Here is a 24,654-nt window from a genome sequence, read left to right as displayed (position 1 = left end):
GCTGTTTTCCGGCGTTATTCCCATTTAATAGTGTTAATAAGAGTCTGTACAAAAATCACAGTAGTCCGGTTTAGTTTTCTTTAGATTTAATTAAGAAAGTTTATAAAAGTGCAATTTCTGAAGTTTTTGACTTTTAAGTCTTAACATGTTGTCGGCTTTGAAAAGTGCACTTATGTGTTAAAACTAGTTGTGAGAAAAAAATGGTTTCTTTTCAATTTAAAAGTAACTTATCAATAAAGAAAGTTTAGCTGTTCATATTGAAATAGAAATTGTTACTATAATATACTAAAGTTGGTATCAAAGTAAAATTATATAATAGTGTTAGTTAAAAAAGTTTTTTTTTAAGTTAAGATGCACACAGAAGACTTAGGAAACTAAAAAAAAAGTTTATTATTCAACATCTTAAAACTTGTTTAAGTTAAATGAATGAAAACTGCCTAAAGCTTGCTAAAATTTTAAGTTGAAATCATTAAAAAAAAAAACAGTTTTTTATTTAAGTTTTAATTAAATACATTTCATTAACTATAATTTTACCAAGTATTGAAAAATCATAATGTTAGATACTTATTTGTAAATAGTTTTGTACTAAATAGAAGTAATTAAGCTTTTTAGAATTTATATAGCCTTAAGTGTTTTTTATATGATAAAAGTAACTTTTAGAATTATTTATACATTTATAAAATAACCTTATGAGAACTCTACCCGAAAACAGTTTTTTAAATTTGAAAAAAAAATATGCTTTTAGTTTTTTAAGTATTTTAAACATTTTGATTAAATTATGAGTCACGATACTTGTTATTAGCGATAATTTAGCTTTGTTGTATAATTTAATTTTTGATATAATTTGTTTTATTTAAATTGATTATAGTTTTACATTTGTAAATGCTGTAACAAAATATGTTAGTTTATATATTAATAACTTTCCATGAATTAAAATAATTTGTTAGTTTTTCAGCAAATGAAAGTTTATTTGTTACTAATCAGTTTAGTACTGCTTTTCTTAGGTAATTTTGTTATAAATTAGTATATACATATAGGTTTTAAAACGTAAAAGTTAATAAAAGTTTACCAAGTATACAACTAATTGAAACTTATACACAGTACTAAGTTTAAACTTTGTCTTAGACTATTTTCATGAGGTTTATTTAATTTTAAAATAATATTTGAAAAATTATAACAATTTAAAGTCTGAGAAGATAAACGTTTTGTTTGTAAAGTATAATGACTTCATTCTTTTTTAAAAGACTATTAACTAAAACCTTGTTTATAATTATTTTTTTTTAAATAATAAACAAGCTATATACTTATTGGAAAAGCACAACTTGAGTGAAATTTGTATTAACTAAAAGTAGTGCAAAAAACTGTACAAAAACTTTAATAACATATATACTGTAGTTCACCATACATTTTAGCAAGGGATTTTTTATAATTTTTAATAGCTTAAAAAAGGGGTCGGTAGATGTTTAAGCAAAATTGACACAATTCATTAGACTATCCTTATCTTATCAAAAAAAAAGTTTAACAACTAATTTAAAATAAAATACTTGTTATATTACTACTATTTCTATTCATACTTAAAATAAGTAAAAAATATATACAAATTAAAAAAATGTTTTAATGTAACTAACTTTTTACAAGTAGCGATCCAGATATTTTATTTACTTACTAATTTTTAAAACTCATCTAGGTTGAGAGCTTTCTTTCAATTGAATGTCTCCTTTTATTGCATTTAAAGTTTCTTGTATTTAATATTATTTTTAATGTGTTAAAAAAATTTTTTTTGGTTTAACATTGGTTTCATATTGTGTTTTTATTTTTATTTACTTATCAAATTTAATTTTGGAAAATTGTATCACAGCTATAATAGATAGAAAAACTTTGATTTAAACAAATGTTTTTATAGTTTTTCAGTCTAGTCCAGGGTTTCCCAAACTTTTTTTTTTTAAATGCCTTCTTTACAAAAATTAAAAAATCTATGGCCCCCTCCAACAAAATTACTCAAAAAAAAAACTATTAAGGACACCTAAGACTTTTTTTTTTGCTCTTTATCATCAACTGCAGAATATCTAGTGTAAGTATTAAATTATGACATAGATTTCAAAGGTCATCAAAATATATCAAAACTAAATAAAAGTTATACATTTATCAAAGGCTAAATAAGTTAATTTATTTATTTCCGTAAGCTAAATAATCAATTAAATGGAATTATCTAAAATGTTAAATTAATTATGTATTAAATTAAAAACTTTTATTGAATAACCATATTTGGTAAAAAAGCTTGAAAGTTTGTCTAATAACAACATCCTTTGCACAGCAAAAATTAAGTAACTTTATTAATCATCAAAAAAGTAAGTCAAAACTTAATATATAAAACCGCATAACTAAAAAATTTGTGACAAATAGAAACAAGAAAAATCTACAAATTTCATAAAAAGAATGATGACAACTATAAAAATAGCTTCGTCAATGGTTTTGTTTATATATTTCTATAGAACACTGAATTTTTTAATATATCAAATGCTGAAATGAAGGTATATATGTATATAATAATAAAATAAGTCCACTAAAAATCAGACTTATTAGTTATTCGTAGCTGCATCAATTTAATACATAAAAACTGTGTTTGCAAACAAAGTTTTTTTTTGATATGTTTAAAAAATTAAAAAGTGTAAGCTTGAAGGGTTTGTTATTTATAAAAATAGTTGTATGTAAGATATTTGTTGCATATTTATTAAAAAGCATTTTGATATGCAAAACATACCTACTTTTTAGCAATAATTTAAGATACAACGTCTGAAATAAAATTACTCAAAAAAGTACTATTAAGGACACCTAAGACCTTTTTTTATTTTGCTCTTCATCATCAACTGCAGAATATCTAGTGTAAGTATTAAATTATGAAATAGGTTTCAAAGATCATCAAAATAATCAAAACTAAATAAAAGTTATACAAATATCAGAAGTTAAATAAATTAACTTCTTTATTTACGTAAGCTAAATAATCAATTAAATGGAATTATCTAAAGTGTTATATTAATTATGTATATATGTTTTATAGTAAAAATTTCTATAGAATTACCATATTTGGTAAAAAATCTTAAAATGTTATGTAATAACAACATCCTTTGCACAGCAAAAACTAAGTAACTTTATTAATCATCAAAAAAGTAAGTCAAAACTTAATGTATAAAACCGCATAACTAGAAAAATTTGTGACAATTAAAAATACAGAAAAAACCAACAAATTTTATAAAAAGAATAATGTCAATTATAAAAATAGCTTCTTCAATGGTTTTTTTTATATATTTCTATAGAACACTGAGTTTTTTTAATATATCAAATGCTGAAATGAAGCTATATATGTATATAATAATAAAACAAGTTCACTAAAAATCAGACTTATTAGTTATTCGTAGCTGCATAAATTATATATAAAAACTATGTTTGCAAACAAAGTTTTTTTTGATATGTTTGAAAAATTAAAAAGTGTAACCTCGAAGGGTTTGTTATTAATAAAAATAGTTGTATGTAAGATATTTGTTGCATATTTACTAAAAAGCAAATTGATATGCAAAACATACCTACTTTTTAGCAATAGTTTAAGTTACAGCGTCTAAAGTGTAGGTACACAATTAAATATAATGCTTTTATTTAGATTTTTGTTGTTTATCTCTACTTCATAATATATACTTTTGTCAACTGTTTTTTTTTCTTCCTTAAAAACTATCGTTTTTGCTTTCTAACTCAAGTTTCACTTTAATTACACTATTGACTTTTTTTTTCTGAGTTGAAAAGTTTGTTTTATTTGATAATGTGTACTTTATATTTACATCTATTGCTTTTATTGGAAATTGATAGTTGTGTTAAATTTTTTTTTTCAACGCTGACTAATTTTAAAATTTTGATGTTTTTATAAACTTTTTGAAATTGTTTTTTTTTTTAATAAAAACATAAACAAAGTTGTTTTGCCGTTTGTGTTAAATGTACTCATTTTTTAAAGTAAAAAAATACTAAATAAATTTGTAAGAAATAATTCTTTCATTTTTTAAACTAAAATTTAATATTTGAAATGATTATTAAATTATATTTCTTTACAAAATTCAATTCAATAAAACACGACGTAAATTCACCGTTTTCTACAACCACTTAGTCTACTAAAAGACTTTTAAAATATTATTCGTAAAAATTTTATTAACAACTCAAAAATTAAGTTTATCTAGTTTTAAAATAAAATCGTAATATTTCCGTTAGTAAGTTTTATACAAGCTTTCCTTACCATAGGACCGCCTAAAAAAGTTTTAAGAAGCTATTATAATTTAAATGTTTATGCGTGATCTTTTATTTTTTAAAAAAAGGAGGTATTACATATTTTTAAACCAATATGTACTTTCGGAATCTGTTGCTACTTTTGAATAGAGTTTTTTCTCAGTGTGTATTAGTATTTAGCGAATTTAAAAAAATGATAACTTAAGTACCATACTTACAGAAAAAAATATCCTTATATATTTATCCATTTTTTACAAATTTAGCTTTCGTAGTTTTAATTACGACCAAAAGTTTTGCTGAAATGACTTTCAATCATGGACATTGGTCAAATTGGATTCCCGCTGTGCACTTTAAGGCCAGCCATGAAGTAGACAGTGATGATGTTAGTTTAATTTTTTATTGCTCTCAAATTACAAACTACAATTTTTATTAAATATTTCATGATAAATGATGATCTATAAATAGCAATCAGTTAGCTCATACTTCCTTCTGTTGCTGACTGAAATCATCAACTTTTTTTAAGTTAACTTAACAAATGTTTTGAATCTAAAAGCTGTAAACTGCTCTTACACAAAACGATATAAGTTGTTTAAAATCGATAATTTTAATTTCAAATATTAAATATTTCATTTCGTTGATACAGGTCCTAGCGAAGCAAGTTCGCTGAAAAACACAATAAAAACAATTTAAACAGTGCATATAATTTATTTTATTGAAACATATGTCAGTTCAAAAATAAAAAATTACTGTGTAAAGTGTTTTTATTGCATATGGTTTATTGATTGACAAAAAATACGCTCAAAATATTTGGTCTTAGGACCTGGTGCACGAAAAAACCTTTCTGTTATTGAGTTGCACACTTGGCATACCTTTTAATGTCTTGTCCAGCACAAGACGTTGAAATTTACTAACCTAAAGTACTAAATTTTACAGAAATAAGACAAAACAAAAATATATATAAAATAAAAGTGTCATGAATAAAAGGTGTTTACCTTTTGCAGATAAAGCTTCAAGTCGAGGAGCAAATCGGTAAGACAGAGGTATATGTTGAACTTGAGTACAGGAAATTCTCTACTGACGAAAACTCTCTTCAGTTAGTGGTAAGGGCTTATGCAAATTATTAGCTAGCTACATTTTTTCATATGTAAATAAAATTTATAAATACAATAGATAATTATGTCCTTACTTTATTTTGACTAAAAAAGTTTTTAAGCATTTTTTTGCTCAAACTTTTTACTTCTAAAGACATGTTTTCAAATAAACAACTAGTTTATTCCTGTTTGTATTTAAAGTTATATATTAAGCTGTAATTGGTAATAGTTTTCTATTATTTTGAACAATTAAATTTCCAATAATTTTAATCTTTTAACAAACTTTTATCTGGTAAAGTATTTTTAAAACACAGCTAATATAACAATCTAGCTAGTTTTCATTCAATTATTTTAGTACTTGTGACAAGCAGAAATGTTTTTGCTTCCGTCAGTAAATTATTTTATCTTTTAAACAATTAGTACTAGCCTACTTTAACTTTATACTATTATCCAAGACATTTTTAGTTTATCTATTGTAAAAACATCTACATTAGAAATTAAAACTATCGTTTTCACGGTTATAAGAGTTTAAAATTGTTTTGAAATAATTTGATATAATAAAAAGCAAAGTCATAAACTATCCAGGTGAAAGTAAAACGAGGAAAATACATGGCATACGGCTCAATGATACTGGTTGAATTAGAAAAAACAAACGCTGGGTTAGTTTAACCTTTGTTAGTTAATTAAAACAAAACAGGCCAAAGTGTTTTTGTTAATTAGAAAAATCTTGGTTAATACTTTAGAAAAATCTTCAGCAAAATGCAAAGTTAAAAAAGAATGATGCATTTAGATATTTTTTTTGTGTTCTCAAAATATACTTAAGTAAAATAGACCAGCATAAAATGATTCTGCTTGCAGAGTATTCAATAATTGTTATGCAGAACATCTTGCAATATATTTTGCTGCGGAGGAAATCGTAAATTCAAAGTGGTTAGGGTCAGCAACAAAAGGTTTCCTGGGGTGAGTCATAGCTTTGTTGAAGCGCAACCCAAGTCCGTGGCATCGGCAGAACCAAACAGTTTCGATGATTTCGTGGCCCACAGCCCTTTCATACCGGCAACTAAATTCATTCAAGACATGGTGGTCAACAAAGTTACGGTATATTCTGAGTGTTTTGTTATAATTGGGTAGTTTAAACCATTATTGATAAGTAGAAAAAATAAAAGTTGTTTTAGTTAAGATTTTTGTATTTTTCTAAACTTCGATTAAGCTGAACGATAAAATAAAATTATTTATTCGAAATGTATTTAACTTAATGAATATATTTATAATCTAACTGACATAAGAACGCAAGTAATTTTTAGGTATTATTTTTTTGTTTAGAAATATATAAATTTGAAATAGTTATAGAAACAGCTTAATGCAGAAACATATATATAGCTGTTTATAAATACTTGTAAAACTAATTAGAGAATGTGTTATGTATGTAACGCAGGCCTTGCGGTTAAATGACTATAACGCTTTATTATACGATGCACAACGCTAAATTAAATATGAAACTACTTTCGTGATTTAATCTGATAGGTGTATTACGTGTTTTAGCAACTCATACTATTGTATAACTGAAATCGATTCTGTGAATGAAAAGTGTATTTCACAATGATTAAATGTGAGCAAAAAGTAACAACAAACTAACACATAATAATAACAAATGTAACTAATCTTTAATTAAACAAATGACAACGAATCAAAACACAACGGTTTAAGTTAAAACATACAATATCGTTACGCAAGTGACAAGTTTTGCAACAAACTGCTAAAACGTGCAGGGATGCTTGTAAACAAGAAAACTAAACTTAAGCGAATTAAGTGCTTGTAAACATAAAATTAATTTGAGCGATAAGAGTACGAATAAAAAACGCAGTCGGTCATTACTCTTATTTAGTAAGCATTTACTAATTACATGTTTAATTTTACTAACTTTTGTAAGTCGTTACAAATTTGTGATATTTTTGTAAACAGAACATAGAACAAAAATAGTAAATAATCTATATTTTTATAGAACATTCTTGGCACAAAATGTATTCAATTGTACTAATATTTTACGTTTAACTTTATTATACTTATTATGTGTTTAGTTCTACTTTAAAAAGTTTCAGCAACAAATTTATGAATTAACAGTAAAACATAATTAAAAGCATCTTAATTTTAAAGGACCCAAATCCAGTCGCTCTTTCATTCGTTTGCCAACTTGAAAATGATGGAAGGCGCTACTATGTTTTGGTTTGTTACTTAAACAATTTTTATCTAAAAGTTTATCACATGGTAAAAAATAAATTAAACTATAGCTTTAGCATTACAGTTAAATACTTTTACATCTATGTGTAGACAAATATACAACGTTCAATTTAAACAATACAACCTTCTTAAAACTAGGTAGGTGATAAGGATGTTGATGGAACTATTTCAAACGTTCAGCTTTTAAACGTTTTCAAAGACTTGAGCAAAATAGCTTTGGTAAGCAGCCAGCCGGTTCCCGGTGATGCTTCTGAAAGTGTAGGAGGGTTTTCTGATTGGCAGACTGTTACCGATGAAGTCAAGGAAGTTGCCAAAAAGGTAAAGAAATATGCTTTTTCGTTTAAAAAAAAATTGTAGATATTATTTAAAAATATCTTTAAAAGTAATTTTATAATGATCGTAATGTTTATAATGTAGCCAAAAGTTCAAATACTAATTTGTTTTACTTCAAAGGACGAAAGAACTTTACTTTCAATAAGTGAATCTAGTACAGTTGTAAAAAAATTAATTTTATTATTTTCCACAACCTTCGTTGCAGATTCAAACAGAAGTGCAAGGTAAAGTGGCAGGTGGGAGCAATACGTATGTACCAAGAAGGTATCAGGTACAACTTGGTGCAGCCGTTTCTGTCATTAAAACTTTGAAGATAGAGGTACTGAGTGTAAAGCGTTTAATTTTATCGTTTAAATATTGTGCTTTAATTTTTGAAAGTTTATGAAGTCAAAATTTCTTTTAAGTTAGGTTTTTGCTACACTTCTGCAGAAAATATAAGTTTTCAAACTTTAAACGTTTCATCAAAAAGTACTTTAGCTATATATTTTAAAATAGAAGCATTAAAAATCTAAACTAAGTTTCAAAACAAGCTATTTTCGTATCTGTTTGAAACTAATTAACCTCTAAAACAAAAGTCTTCACAAGCTACATATACAGTACACTAACTATTTTTTTCAAATTAAAGACGTGTACTAAATGTATTTTGTCTTCAACTTCGAGTTTACTTTCACTCTCATTAACGTAAATTTCAATAGATCAAAGTAAATGAAAACATAGTGGATGGTTTTAGAGATTCATTTGCGCCTAATGGAGTTGCTGTGGTGATTGTTGAATTAACTGAAGATGGATCTTGCAACATAACTGATTTTCAAATGGTTCCTTCAGTTTTTGACGTGCTTATATATTTTCCTACAGCTTTCAGTTCCGTTTTTGATGCTACAGATGATGTCCAAACCTTCATCAATCAAGTAAAATATATAATTTTCTTTGGCTAACAGCTTTAGAGTCAGTAAAAATAGTTTGCTAATTGAAATTCATGAAAAACTAACACTTAATTTTCAAATTTAATATTTAAATGATTTTATATTTTGTTTTTTTTACAAAAACCGAAAATAAAAATTTATAAAAATGTTTTAAGACAAATGGAAAATAATAAAGATTAAAACATTAGTAATCCTATTTTTTAAATAACAATTTTTTAAATTTGTTTGAATTCAAACTTTCAATACTAAAAAAATATTAGAAAGGTTTTTATATTATTACAGCTTGTCTAAACTAGTTTCTTAAAGTTTTTGTATTATCTTTACTGAACTTGAAAATCCACTTAATGTTTCTAAAATTTTTTTTTTACTTTTTAACTCGTCTTCCATATATTTTAATTAAAATCTAGTCTTTGATTATCAAGCTTTGTTATAAAGTAAATATAAATATTTTTTTTTCATAGTTTAACAAGGACAAAAAATTTCCAACATTTCGACTTGCACTATGGAAGTTTAAGTTACAAAAAGATGGCATTTTATTTGAAGCCTTGGTTAGTCTTTAAGTTTCTTTGTTTTATAAACAGAGAAAAATTTTTTAAAGTAGATTTATAATATTTATGATGTGTTGTTAACCAGCTCAAACTTCAAACTTTTGAATTGCATAATCAGTAAAATTTTATGAGAAAAAACCAAGACTGATGCTAATCTTAGAAGAAAAAATATCGTTTTTATCGATTAGAAATACTAACATTAGATAAGCAATGTTTCAAAATTCTGTTTATAAAATCAAAATTGTTTCTTTAACTGTAGTAGTTAAAACGTTGTTGTTATGTATAAAGAAATTATTAAGTGTATTTCCTGTATTATTCAAATTTTTAAATCATAAATACAAATATTATATGCATTTTTTTCTTTTAATTTTAGGTTGATACCAACATAGTTCAGGATCCAAGACAATCAGAGTCTTTTGAACTTCTACAAGTTTTAACTCAGTCGCCTTTTCCTAATGGCCCGTCGAAACTTATCAGTGAAAAAAAAGTTACAACTGCAAATTAAAACAAATAATTTCTATTTTTAACCATACTAACACCTAATTTTGATGATTTTTTTTATCATGTTTATCAATATACATACTTACTAATCAACTGTTTTATTAAACCTGTATAGTTTACTTATATGATATTTTAACGCATACACTTACAAAAGGTTTAAAAGGCTCAGTAAAAAGGGAACGGGTCAAAATTGAACAAAGATTATATTGCACGAGTGCACAAAATTGCACGAAAATACTTTATCATGAAATAAAAACTAAATTAAAAAAAATCAACCCGCGCAAAATTGTCTGCTCGTGCAAAAGTGACCCTTCGTGCAATTTTATCTTCGTGCAATTTTGTGCCCTCTTGCAATTTTGTACGCTCGCGCAACTTTGACAGCTACTCTAGTAAAAAAATGACTTAGATAATCTACTTTTCATCTTAATTTGGTTTAAATTGCTCAATACTTTATGAATATATTAAAAGTTCTTTTTACTAGTAGAAAAAAAAACAATAGCTTACAATGTTTCGGACTTAAATATTTATGCTTTAAGTCTACTTATATACATACTTTTGTGCTCATTTTTATCTATAAAGAATAGAGCACTGTAAACTGAAACTAAAAGAACCGAAAAAAATACTTAAATTAAACGAAATAGTATCTGATTTTTTTCTTATAAAAATTTTTTGAGTATATATACGCATTTCAAAACAAAAGTCGAAACAAGTATGTTAATTAGCTTGCAAATTATTTCAGAAGTTTGTAAAAAAACTTCTTCTTGTAAAGTTACAGAAATTAAAGACAATATACTTCAAACTAAAACTTTAGTGAAAAAATACTTTTAGAAATCAGTTAAAAAACAATACTACTTTACAAACCTACCTTAAAAATAGTTTTTTTTTAGATTTCTATAAGACAAGAAAACTATTTCAATTTTTGTTTTATTACACATGTATTTAAGATGAAAAAAGCAAGCTACTAGCTATAAGTTTAGTTGCATTTGCTAATACCAGTGGCGTAGCGTGGTATTTTGGTCAGGGGTGCACAAATTTTTTCTCAAAAAATCTCCTAATATAAAACTTTTTTAATTAGCTTTAAAAAGACCTTTTTATAAATAATAAAATTGAAATAAATTCATAAAGTAAAATAAGTTCGAAGTAACTGTTTTAAAAAATACTTATATATTACAAAATTAAACAATTTAAAATAATTATAAATTTCATTAGACTTATTTATACTTGCACAAATGTAAACTTACTAAATAAAAATTGTTTTTACTACTTACAGTAAACTTTGTATCTTTAAAATTGAATATACTATAATTAAAAATGTAACGAAAGTATCTGTTTTATTTACGAAAAAAATATCAATCTCTTTAATATACAATACAACAGTGATAACAACACCTCATTGCACATAATTTGAATAAAGTTGCACAGAATTTAAAATAGACCAACTTTATAACTGTTATTACAATTTTTTACAACTTTGTAAAATAATTAAAAGTATAATTTTTAAATTTAATTAATCTGATTGTATTTGTTTAAAATAATAATCACAAACAAAGTTTATTTCTCATAGGCCGACACGCTTTTTCTTGTATGTTTACAAAAGTAAAGATCAGAAAACTAGCAGTAGTCTTAACATTTATTGTAGCATAAAAAAAAACTTGTAAAATTCTTAAATTTTCTTTAAGCGTGACGTATTTTTGTAACCTTTTTGTAGAAAAATCTGTTGTTATACTACTGCGTGCACTAATTAGTTGCGTTATTTTTGAGTCTAAATTCTTATAAAGTTTATGAAGTTATAAATTTTTTCCTTATGGAGTTTTTCATCAACATCGGTGCGCACTTTTGCTTGCGCACCGAATCAGAATATTGGGTATTTTCCCTAACTTGTCACTGTTGGTATTCAAAATTTTGTTTAACTTTTAGAATACTAGATAAACATAGTTGAAAAAAGTCAAACTAAGCAGAAAAATAAACAATAATAGATAAAGACATTAAATTCTTTTTTTTTACTTCTTTTTTTTTTTGGGTGGCACGCATGCGCCAGTGTCCCTCCCCTCGCTACGCCCCTGCTAATACTCAGTTCGTTATTAAATTTATTCTTAAACTTGTGTTTTATAAGTAAACTTGTACAAAACCTTGAGACACAATTTATTCAAAAAAGTTTTATTTTTCAAACAAACACTAAGCAGTAAGATAAGCACTACTGTCAGCAACTAATTTTTAAGTTCAATTTTAATCAAGTAAAAAGTTTTAAGTTTGACCTGAAAATACACAATTAATAAACTAAGTAAATTAACTAGAGTTAGATTAATAGTTCATATTTACATAATTATAAATTAATTATTATTTTAACTAAGATAAGCATATGTATAAAATATAACAAACAATAAATAAAATAAGCGACAAACTAGACACGACTTTTATGACAGTATATAGGTTAGATTTATTAATGTACTTTTGCTTGCATAACTTAGGTCTAAAATTTTTAATAAATATTGCTTTAAACACGCTTAGATTGTATTCATTTTGTGGTATTCATTTTATTTCAAATGACTTTTTAATAGTTTATTTAAACCCGTGTCTATCCAACTTCTATTGGTTTTTGATAAATGCTGGTCTCTTCTTATATAAAATGTTTGGGAACATCTGCCGATATACACACTTTCACAATAGCATCTGAATTTTTAAATGACTTTACTTTTTTCTAGATCAGCGGTGACAATCTCATAAATTCCATTCAATAGTTTTCTAGTAAAGTGGCTTATTCTTAGTTGAACAAATCTAAAAGTAGTGTTGATAATGTTTTTGACGTTCTTTTTAAGAACTATTGCTTCTTTACCTAAATATGGCATCTTAGTTATATAGGGCACTTTCTTGGTTTTTGTTTAATAGTTTTTTCCTGTTTAAAGATTGTTCTACTGATGATATGTAACGCGTAACCAAAAAATTTAAAAATAATTTTAATTTTATGTAATTTTTCTTAAACAATTTCTTTGAACAAGTCTTGTATGCTCTGAATACCAAGCAAGAAATTAAGTCAATTTTTTGGGATAAAGGACAAAACGGTCGAAAAGGAATGTATTTACCAGCATAAGTTGGTTTTTGGTAAAAAATATTAATTAAGTATTTTAGTAGATGTACGGTATAAATGAATATAGGTAGTTAATTATAATTTCTTTTTCAACAGTAAACTCTAAATTTGAGTGCAGATAATAAGTTTTGATAAATAATTTATCAGTGTTGTAATCACCATTGTAAGGTACAAAATGTCATCGACATATCTAATATAGTTTATTTGTTTTTGAAATTTTGAATGGGCCTTGTTTTAAACTGACCTTTTTGATAACAAAAATCATAACAAAAAAGTATATTGATAACCAAAATGTTGGCAAAGTGGATCCATTGCTACTCCATATATCTGTTTATAGATATAAGGATTAAAACTGAATTATTTTTTTTTACTGCCACGTTTAAAAAACTAAGACAAACATCTTTTGGAATAAAAGGAGCTAAAATATCAGTTTATTCAAACAAATTTTGATAGTTCCATCTACCGGTATATTGGTAGAGTGGATTATAATGTCAAAAGAGCACATATTATCTGGTATTAAAGCATTATTTTATGTCTTAACAAATAAGAAGGAATCTTTAATACAGAACGTTCAAAACTTAGTAAAAACTGGTTTAAGGATTTTAGTTTAAATTGTACAGAGTTGCTCTTGTTCAAAATGAGTTTTTTTAACAAAATAACTTTAATTAAACTAATGAAGTTGATTTGTACACCTGCTAGCTTCAGCAACAAAAAAAGTTTCTACTTTGTCTGGAAATAATGATAATACAATGTTGTAATAAGATAAAAGGTTTTTTTAATGATAAGCAATTGATTATACACTATAAGTATTATTTTTAACAAATAAACAAAAAAGAGAATGTTTAAGTTTTTTACACCTATCTAAATCATGAACAAGTTATTATAGTTTATCCTGAAAACAATTTTAATTTTTCAAGCTGAAAACCGAAAACTGATTTATTCCTTTGTTTTTTTTATAACACAATGATGTAGACATAACACTTTAACTAATTATGTTCTTGCCACTAGTTTCATGCGAAGTTAGTCTTTAAATTAATACATCTATAATTGCAACTTTTCTTTGCATATTGTCAGAACACATAAAATAGTGATTTATAAGATCCAGAATCTAGTCACTTATTGCTAAAACTCGGATCCGGCTGGGTCTTGATTTTTATAATAAATCCCTATTTTAAAATTTTAAAATATTAACACTTTTTTTCACAGAAACAAAACAAATATATTTTGAACCCTGAAAAGACACAAGTTAACCATCAAGTATCAACAACTTCACTTTTTTACTATTTTTACAAACTAAATTTGGTATGTATATACTGTAAGCTTACAAACATTTACAACTGATGTTTCGTTGCTGTCGAAGTAGCAAAAAAATAATAAAAATTCTTTGAATAACTCTTTACTCGTACTTTATTAGTATGTGTTTAACTTTGTGGATAAAAACATGCTGTTTAGTTGATTCGTGTTAATTTTTGTATTTTATAATTCTTAAACAACTTTTCTTGGTATACTTTTTCCAAAGACTTGTTCAAAGGTTTGAAAAATTTCTAGTCGCTGAGCCAGATGCGGAAGCCTTATTACAAACGGGCCAGAACTGTTCGGCGTGGACTCTTGCGGGTTGTTTTACTCATGTAAAATTATTTAAAAAACTTTTTAAAGTAGTTTTTTCTAAATTTAAAGTTCTTATGGTAAAAAACAGAGCCAGACAGAGTTATCAATCCTTGGTGGGGAGATATGAATTATATAAATTTAGTATTAGTTATATAAAATTGTCTCATCCGAGAAAAATAAGATAATGTCATATATTAGATCCACCCGAAGAGCATTCAAAAATATATTGTACGAGCATAGAGTATCATTTCCAAAACCCAACAAGAAGAAGCCCGCCAACTGTACACAACTCGCCAACTACATGTAGAAATTATATGAAAAAGGCGAAAAATACTTTGTAACCTTGAAAGACTGTTAATAGCAAACGCTAACCAAATAAAAATCCTTAATTAGAGAAATGAACTAGTCACGCAATGCCCTCATTACCCTAAAGAATACTTTTAGTTTATTTTTTATCGCATTAACTCAGTTTATTTTATTCTATGTAATTTAATTCTTACATTGTATTTATGTTTGTATTGTAGAAAGATTTTATTTTAAAGTTACAACCTTCCCGTAAAAAGACCATTTCTGTTTTCTAAAAATCCCCTATAAATCTTAGTATTTACATTTTTTCCAAAGCTTAATATATTAAATGCTTAGTAAATAGGTTATCAAAATATATAAAATCTATAGTTAGTAAATCGTTTAAACTAAACTTACCTATATTTCCTTTTAAACTAATTTAAATTTAAAATTTAACTTTTGTAGACTACATATTAATTAAAACTTATATTTTAAATGTAAATTTTATTTTTCTTTTATGTGTGTACTTTTATTTTCCAATTCATCGCTCTGTATACTTTTGTTTTCAGCTTTTTTTAGCGTCTTATGAACTGCTCTGCAGGGAAACGGCGTAACGCAATAAAAGTTTAACAATAAGTTTATATAATTTAAAACTCTACTTATAGGAGGCAATAGATAAAAAAGTAAAGTTTAACACTTAACGTATATTAAAACATATATTCATTTCATGACCATGCGTTTCATGACTAAGCCAGAGGTCAGCAGCCTTTTACAAGTTGTTGGCCAATTTTTTAAGCAAAAGTTGCTCGCGGGTCGCAGTTATACAAAATGACAATAGAAATCTATAAAATTGCTATTTCAGACCAAAAGTTTGACAAAAAGGAGCAATAAATAACTAGTAAATACTAAATATTAGTCTATAAGCCTAGTTTTTTTACTGCAAAACTAAATGTTATGATGTTTTAAAAAGGTACTTCAAAGACCACAGATTTATACTTGGAGGGCCAAAGTTTTCCGACACCTGCACTAGGCAGTGTTTACAAATAGTTAATTGTTCAAAACAAAATTGACTAGGCTACTTATATAATTAACAATTTACTAACTAAAACATAAAAGTACTCATTATTTTTATTAGTACAAAATTTATCTATTTATCATTATAAGTAGTTGTTTGTAAATTTTCTTACTTATAGTGTTAATATTAATATATTAGTGTTAATAACATTAACTAACATTAATTGTTTAAGTTAACTAAGAAAACTAAAAAACTTGTAGGAAAGTAAACTGCTTATAAAACTAAACATAAAATAAATAATTTATAAAACATTAATAAATTGCTCTAGCTATGGTAATAGATAAACACAATGAATAAAGTGTAAACGTCATAGAAAATTATGAACTCGAATATTCATAAAAGGCTGCCGAGTGCCGTGCCGACCCCTGGTCTAATGCATGAAACACTTTACATTTTAATAACTCTAAGTGTAAAGTTATAACTAGTAATTTTTGTAACTACACTCAATTTTTTTTTTAGTTTCTCCTTGTACCAAACTATAACAATATAACAATAAATTTATTACCACTGCTTACTCTAAATTTAGTTTATACCATACATCAAAACTTTTGTTCGAACATTGTTTATAATATATTTGATGAGTACAAATTGTTGTCATTAAAAATTATGTCGTAAGCCAGATTTTACCTGCATGTTGTACAAGGGACCAAAAAATTTTTCTTAGCAGGTTGCATTGATCTCTACCATAAGCTGTTTATTTGTTTTTGTTGAGTTATTTTTTAGGTTTTGAATCTTTTAAAGTATATATATTATTTATTCTCGAAGTTTTAGCTCTGAAGAATATGTCCCACTTCGAAACTAATATTTTTTTATATTTTAATTAATTTTGTATATTTTGATTATTCTTTGTTACATCTTGTTTTTAATGATTAAGCTATCTGTTTTTTAAAGTTGTGTTTGTCGACTCTATTTGATTTCTTACAAGTTGTCTTTATAACTTGTAACTGCAGAACCTAACCTTTAAACTAAAAAAATTAAGCAATAAAAAAAGTTTATAATGCAAAAACTAAGATAGGAAATACAACAAAACTTACAAATGTTCGACAAGCACAATATTAGAAAAATCCTAAAGTAGACAAAAATGTTTATTTTTGTTATAGAAATTTAAAAATTCAACACGTTTTTTTTTAATAAATTGTTAACAACGTTTAAATAAAAATGTTTTAGTTTACTTTAACTAATAAGTATTTTTCTTTTTTATAGTTTAAAGGTTAACTAATGACTAGAACTTGTTTCAATATTAATAAACTTTTATGAAAACAACATTTATTATATTTATTTAATTTTATGTATACTTTTTATGAACTATATCATACATCCTTTTTTTTTTATTTTTTTATTAATTTATGTTTTATCTTAAATTTTTTTTAGGTAGAATCTGAGGTAACTAAATGTAAAACACTAATTTTCGTCAAATAATGTATAAATAAAACTTTATATAAAATTTACAGTGACTGCAAGTAGTATCAACATTGCACTATCGCTTTATTTCAAAAAAATTCTTAATTACTAAAGGTTGAAATATGTTAAAAAATTTCATTTATTCTAAAAGTGTTATTTTATTTTCAAAATTTATGTCTTAAATTATGTTTTAAAATTTATCAAAGGCAGTTTTCTACAACTAATAAAACCAGTTGTTTTAATTTTTGCATTAAAAATTCTTTCGACCAGAAACACTTAAGAGTTAAGGATATGTTATCGCAAATATTACTAAAAAAACTTGTTTTTTTTGTTGGTTTAACTTCTTTTAAATAAATGTCTTGTTCTTTTAATAATTTTTGCTGTTTTTTTCAATACTACACAATTCATCTAAAAATAAAATTAGAAAACACTACTGCTAACATTGTGTTTGGTACCGAGTTACATTTAAAGATGTAACAAAAAAAGTCGAAAACCTTTAAAAACTGTCATTATTGTATCAAAATTAATAAAAAGCTCAATAATACTTTTATTTCAAGTACTTAAAATTGTTTTAATTTCTTGTCAAATGTGCTTTCATAAAAGATTTTCAGATGTTTTACGAGGCATTGTTAGTATTAGCTGCTTTTCCTAACAAACACAAACAGCACCCTTAAAAAATTATGAAAGTTTTTATTTGAAAACTGTTGGTTATCATTGTATAAATAAATAGTGGGAAACGTATGACCAACAAAAAGGAAATATTTGGTATGCGGCTTATTATATTACAGTTTTTGCATAACACAAAAAAATAGGCTTTTTTAACAGTATACTTCAAAAATTTGTTTTTGTTTATATTTATAATATAGATAGAGACAGAAGTACATGTTAAAAAACCATGTTTTTAAATTATTCTTTATTTTTCTTTTTTTTATAACATGTTTTCAAATTAAGGTACCGCAAAACTTCATTTTTAAATTAGTCTGCCGTCTCACATTACTAGTATACTAAGACAATTACAATTATTTCTGAAAAACAATTGTTTATAAACCTTAATGTATAAAGTTTTTTGTTCAGAACTTTTTGAGTATGCCATTTAGGACTGTCTTTAAAGTTTGTACTTAAGCGCAAAATAGTTGTATTAAACGAATTAAGTTTCTAATTGTTTTAATTCTCAAATATTTAAAATGTTTGCTTTCTATTTTAAACATTTAATTATGTTATATTAAATACAATTAACTAAGTTAGCAAACTTTCATAAAAAAAGCTACATACTTAAACTGTTTGTTATACCACAGAAAAAGGATTATGTTTTTTATTCTGATTTTAACTTATGACTATATTTGTTTAAAAAGTATCGCAATTTTTAGAGTAAAGAAGATTTGTTGAAAGAAAATGTTTTTCTAGCATGTTCATGCATTTTAGTACACATTTTATCAATTGCATTTTTTTTTCCGAAAAAAGTATGCTGATCGAAAAAACAATGTTTTAAATTATTTTTACTGTATATTAACATAGTTAATTTTCCTTGGTCAGGTTTTAGCAGTTTTAGTAAATTTAATAAACAAAAATTTAATACAAAATATTAATTCGTACTCCTGATAATAACCACATATGATAAGATACATTTTGTTAAAAATTGTACTTTGTTGAATAAAATTTCAACATGCCTAAGTTTGAAAATAACACAAAATAAATAACTTTCAATAAGTCTAATAGGTTAAGCTATTGCAGACTATGTTCAAAAAACTTTTTCTCTTTTAAATTTTATAACATTAAAATGTTTGTTTTTGTAAATAGGTTTATGCTAACTTTATTCTTCATGGTACATAATCTATAGTTTTTTTATTGATTTGTACAACAAGGAATTTACATGCTGGTATCTTAAGCTGTTGTTTTATAGAATTTGTTCACAAATAACTTTCAATAAATAGGTTATGTCTATGCAAAATTAAAACAAGTTCATAGAAATAAATTGTCCCAAAAGTTTTAAACCATGTAAAACGTTCTATTTGTTTAAATAGATTTATGCTAACTAGTATAACTGACTCTTCATTAGGGTACATTATCCATGATTTTTTCTTTATTTGCACAATGAGGAATTTATACGCTGATCAATTAAGGTCATAGGGGGGGGTAGGCCATGTTTTTTACAAGTTGATCTTATTTTATAGAGTTTTTACTAAGCTTCAAGATATTTTTTCTAAGCTTTTTACCGTTTTTAAAAATTCGAATTAGTTTTTGAGATATGACCCGGGCCGCATAACAGGTTCCTTATAGGGAAGGAAAAACTAAAACGGCGAAAAAAGACTAATGCATTCAAAATCTATCTCCTCCTTCATTTTTAAGCAATCTTCTTCAAACTTTTACAGTCTATTCTTTATACAATAACAAAAAAACGTTATTTGTGACTTTAAAAAATTTCAAGTAAAAATACCTTTTTTTTTGAAAAAAAAAAAAAAATTTTGATAAAAAATCACTTTTTTTTTTTTTTTTTGTCATAAAATTTTTATTTTTTAAAATTATTAAAATTCACAAATAACGTTTTTTTCTCATAATGTAAGGAACATTTCCTGAAAATTTGAAGAAGATTGCTTGAAAAATGAAGGAGAAGATAGATTTTAAAGCCCGATTTTAAAAACTCGAGAAAAACGGCTTTAAAGTTACCCTTTATATACCCTTTATAAAGACAACCCTTTATATAACCGGTCATAAAAAAAAAGTTACTTAATATTTTTAAAATCTAAAAAAAGCATCTGAAAGATTATGAAATTTACTATAATATAAGTCTATATGTTATTTTTGGTCAAAAAATGGCTTCTACCCCCCCTATGGCCTTAATATAATGCTAATTTTTTATAAAATTCATTCTCATTTAAGTAAAAAAAATTGACTACCTCTCAAAGATAAAAACCATCAGTAGATAACACTCTCCCTTGCAATTAGTTTACCTTATCATTTCACTTAGTCTAAATTTAGGCTTTAAGTATTTAATTTTTATTTAACCAAATATAAATATATATTTTATGTCCTTAATGACATTTATAAATTAATTATAAATAATAACTAAACAACTCTTCATTAGAAATTACTTAGTCCAATAACATTAAATTTATCCTTAAGCAAGAAATCCTTAAGCAAGTGTCCATTAAGGTTAAGCCATAAATTACTAAACAATTTATTACAATAGTTAAATGTCATAATCACAAACGCTAAAAAACATAACTTTCATTTAGTTTTATAAAGATTTAAGTCTACTAACTATTGTAAAATCTACTAACTGAAATAGTCTTTATCTTGGATGCTTTGGTAGCTTAACATTTAGGAATCTAGCTATCTTCAAATAGTGAAGGGTGTATAAGTTCTCTTTAACTTTCTGATTTTCTTTAAATTTTTGGTCAAACTTAACACGGTCCATTGAATATGGCTGGAAAAAGTTGGATCCATGACAGATTTTCTCATTTTGTGCTACCTGACAGCTTCTTGGATATCCTTGCTACTCATTTTTAAGACAAATAAAACACAAACAATTTAAAACATCAACACTAAATCTTATTCAAATAGAATGGTAGATAACTGATATTCAGTCTAAAATAAATGAGGGGATACTTGAGCTTTTAAAAACCATTTCAAAGAGGTACACATTACAAATTCATAGTTTATTAATGTTGACGCCGTTTTGAATTTTCCTCAATCATTAACAAAACTGTGCAAAATAAGTAAATATATATGACTGATTAAGTATTAAGGCCATAGGGGGGGGGGGGGTCCAACTTTTTTTTTTACAAAAAATAACTTTGGATTTTATATGAAAGCTTTAAATACAAACTACAAGCCTGTTTTTATAGAATTCAAAAATATAATTTAACTTTTGAGATATTTTATTTTTTGTAAAAAGTTTCCGATACAAACGTATGGACCGAAAAATTTTCAGGGTCAATTTTCTCGGAAATTTAAAAATTCACTAAAAACCTATCTTCTCCTTCATTTTTTGACCTAGAGACTTCAAATTTTCAGGAAATGTTCCTTTTAATATTTTGAAAAATCTGAATGTTGGAATTTTTGTAATTTCGAAAAATAAAAATTTTAATTACAAAAAACTAAAAAATAGGGTAGTTTTTTGACAATAATTTTTTTTTTACTCAAAATTAAAAAAATTCCTACAATAGATCTCTTTAAAGTTTAATGATACACATTCTGTAAAAATTTGAGAAAGATTACTCAAAAAATGAAGGAGGAGATAGATTTTTAGTGAAATAGTCTTTTTTTGCATTTTTAGTTTTTGCCTTCCATAAGGAACCTATTAAACGCCCTTTCTTTGATCGCTTATATCTCAAAAGTTACTTTGAGTTTTTTTAAGCGGTTAAAAGTGTCTGATAGCACAGATTAAATTCTACAAAATAAGATCAAGTTGTAAAAAACAAAGTGGACCCCCCCCCTATGGCCTTAAGATATATTATTACTTAATCTGTTTTATATATTTATTTTTTAAGACTATTATATTCAGTTATATAAAAACATTGGACCTATTATGCTCTTGATTACTTGAAATTCAGACATCTGAACCAATAGAGAGATGTCTGATAAACTAAAAAGATTTTTTATAAAATTCTTAGATATTTAAGTAGTTCAATATCAAAGCAAAATTATCAAATAATGTTTTGTTTAACTTCGAAGCAAAGAATAAATCTGACTACTTTATAATTTTAAAAAGGTTACATTAGAACGATATAGTAAAACTCAAAAACAAAAACTCTCAGTCTTATCATAAAAAACTTTTAAACCAAAATTAAAAGCATATTAGTGTATCTGAACTATTAAAACGTGTTGGATATGTTTTACAAGTTGTATAAAACTGTTTAATAAATGTTTTAAATAGTTTTTGTAAAGTAAATTTCTTTTAATAGAGTAAAATTATGACTAGACTATTTTAAAAATTCTAACCAAAAGTTGCATTTGATTATTTAGTTACAAAGTAAATAAAAAAAAACATTTCTATCAAATCAAACACTCAATCATGTACATATAAAGTTGTATCAAGTTTAAACTATTTGTTTTCAATTTTAATACAGGGTTGTTTTAAACTGTATTTTACCTGGAATTCGATACTTTTTGAAAAGAATCTGAATTTCTAACAAAAATTATTTGACAAACCTGAAGTTCCGAACAGTTTTTAAATGTAAATAAATTAAATTTTGATTAGATAAAAATAACAATTACACACAGAAACATTTACATTATTAATAATTTTTAATATAAAACGTATTAAAAGTAGCACTACTATATGTTTTCAGTAGTATTATACTGTTAAAAATAATTTTTAAGAGACAAGGCAGCTTTTAATTTTTGAAGGCTAACAAAAAAATCTTAAAATATGGGAGAAATTAAAAAAAGGCCACCTTCTTAATAGATTGACAGGAAAAATTTTAATAAACAAAGCATCATTTGCTTTCAAAACATTTTTACAACAACTTAATTTTTTGCAACAATTTTCCTCAAATTACACTTATCAAAACTTATTTTATTCATGGTCTTTTTTAAAGCATACTTTTATTCACAACAAGGGCTCAAGTTGTTTTTTTATTTTAAGTTTTAGAAAATATAATTTATTTTGTGTTTTCATGAAGTTCATGCTAATAAGAAAATGCAAACTTTTGTAGTCTCAAGCATTTATATATTTGTATATGTTTTATATATTTCAAACTTAAAAGTAATAGTGTTAAATAACATTAAGAAATCCAACCCTATATAATCAACTGACTTAATTTCTTATGTTTTATAGTAACTTGTTTTGAAACTACTTTTTAGTTAAAATAATATTTATTTATTACTATAAAAATAGTTTTAGAATTGAATCTGTGCCTTAAGTTTTACAATACAGTTAAAATTCTATTTCAATTACTCGTTGATGAGTTTCCCTGGATAATTGCTTTATTCCAAAAAGTACTGAATAATATTGAAAAAATAATTTAAATAAACTGTCATTTTTTTATCATTATAGATAAAATTTTTATTGTTTACATGACTTTGTTATTGATAAATAATTTTTGTTCTTTTGTTATTGATATTAATTTGTTTATTTGTAACAATTTTTATAAACTTTTGGGTGACTAAAAGTAAAGTTATGCTTTTAAAAAACTATATAAAATTTATTTAAAAAGTTTTTTTATTTTGTAATCCACTTAAATGCTGCTCCTAATAATCCTTTTAATTGTAAATCAAAATTGTTTTGACTCATTTTTGTAATTGCCAACTTGGCAGAAGTTTGTTATAGTTGCTATTTTTAATAGATATTATTCTCTTTACTAATCAATTAATCTATTATTTTTGTAAACTTACTAGTTATTACCCCTTGATAGCCAGAATTATTATTTTCTACTTTGTCAAACTGTGTTGTAATACTGTAAGCTTTTTTAAATAAACTCCAAATAAATAATAAATAAAGTACCAAAACTAATATATTGCTATTTAAAAGTAATTAAAGATGCATATGAACAATAGCTTAAGTAATTGCTACTTTAACTCTTAAAAATAGTACAAGTTGTCAAGTAAATGCAGTTATAATGAATATCAGAGTTGCAACCTGCCACACAATCATTCTTATTTGGTTACATGACAATTTAAATTCAGACAACTCAAATTCCAAACTAAAAAAATATTTAAAAGAATATATCTCAAAATGATATTAATATAAATTTGAAAAAATAAAAAACACATATGTAGATCTTATTAATATCTACTAGCCACTTTTTTCATATTTTCAAAATCTAAAATACTTTTCAAGATTTTCTAAAATTACTAAAAATAACTATGTTTTTTTACTTTATTTAACCTATATCTAAAAAAATATTTAATATATTATAAGATATTAATATAACCTACATGTATAATTTTTATATTTGAAAAGTATACATTATTTTTTATTTGTGACTGTTTTAATTTTTTTTTAAGAATTTGAGTTGTTGGAATTGCATTCTGCTTATTTTAATCTATCTCAAGCTTGTTTGAATTTTTTTCAAAACTTTTTATGACTTAAAGTAGTTTTTTTCATTTTTTGGCTCATGCTGCTCTTTTCTGTTTTTTCATAAATTCAAGTTAGTTTTTGTGTCTCAGGCTAAACTTTTACTTCAAAAACATTTCTAACAATAATTTCAAAATAAATATAACAGTAACAGCAGGATTTAATTTGTTTCAAAAAGTTTTATTAAATTTTTCATTGTTTTACTAAGTTTAAGTGGTAATCCTGTTACTACAACATCTTTTAAGATATCATTATAGAAAATTAAAATTTAATAAGAGTCAA

At 24.8% G+C, this 24,654-nt stretch overlaps 1 protein-coding gene across 1 annotated transcript; it reads left to right on the top strand.

Annotated features, from left to right (window-relative positions):
* The first annotated feature begins 4,497 nt into the window (after positions 1-4,497).
* On the top strand, positions 4,498-9,989 carry LOC145842452 (uncharacterized). Its single transcript, XM_082949904.1, has 10 exons — positions 4,498-4,648; positions 5,268-5,366; positions 5,943-6,016; positions 6,239-6,455; positions 7,512-7,580; positions 7,734-7,913; positions 8,134-8,247; positions 8,624-8,836; positions 9,313-9,399; positions 9,773-9,989. Exons 1-10 carry the CDS (start codon positions 4,568-4,570, stop codon positions 9,902-9,904), a joined length of 1,266 nt encoding a protein of 421 aa, XP_082806030.1. The 5' UTR covers positions 4,498-4,567; the 3' UTR covers positions 9,905-9,989.
* Positions 9,990-24,654: the final 14,665 nt, after the last annotated feature.

Source organism: Thalia democratica, chromosome 8 (assembly GCF_965202585.1).
Source record: "Thalia democratica chromosome 8, ktThaDemo2.hap1.1, whole genome shotgun sequence".
Taxonomy (NCBI): Eukaryota; Metazoa; Chordata; class Thaliacea; order Salpida; family Salpidae; genus Thalia; species Thalia democratica.
This window is presented reverse-complemented; position numbering and strand designations above follow the sequence as displayed.

Coding starts and splice junctions, on each gene's coding strand:
- LOC145842452 (XM_082949904.1), top strand. CDS start 4,568: ATGACTTTCAATCATGGACATTGGTCAAATTGGATTCCCGCTGTGCAC. Junction 8,248..8,623: donor TTAAAACTTTGAAGATAGAG/GTACTGAGTGTA, acceptor AAATTTCAATAG/ATCAAAGTAAATGAAAACAT. Junction 8,837..9,312: donor TCCAAACCTTCATCAATCAA/GTAAAATATATA, acceptor TTTTTTTCATAG/TTTAACAAGGACAAAAAATT.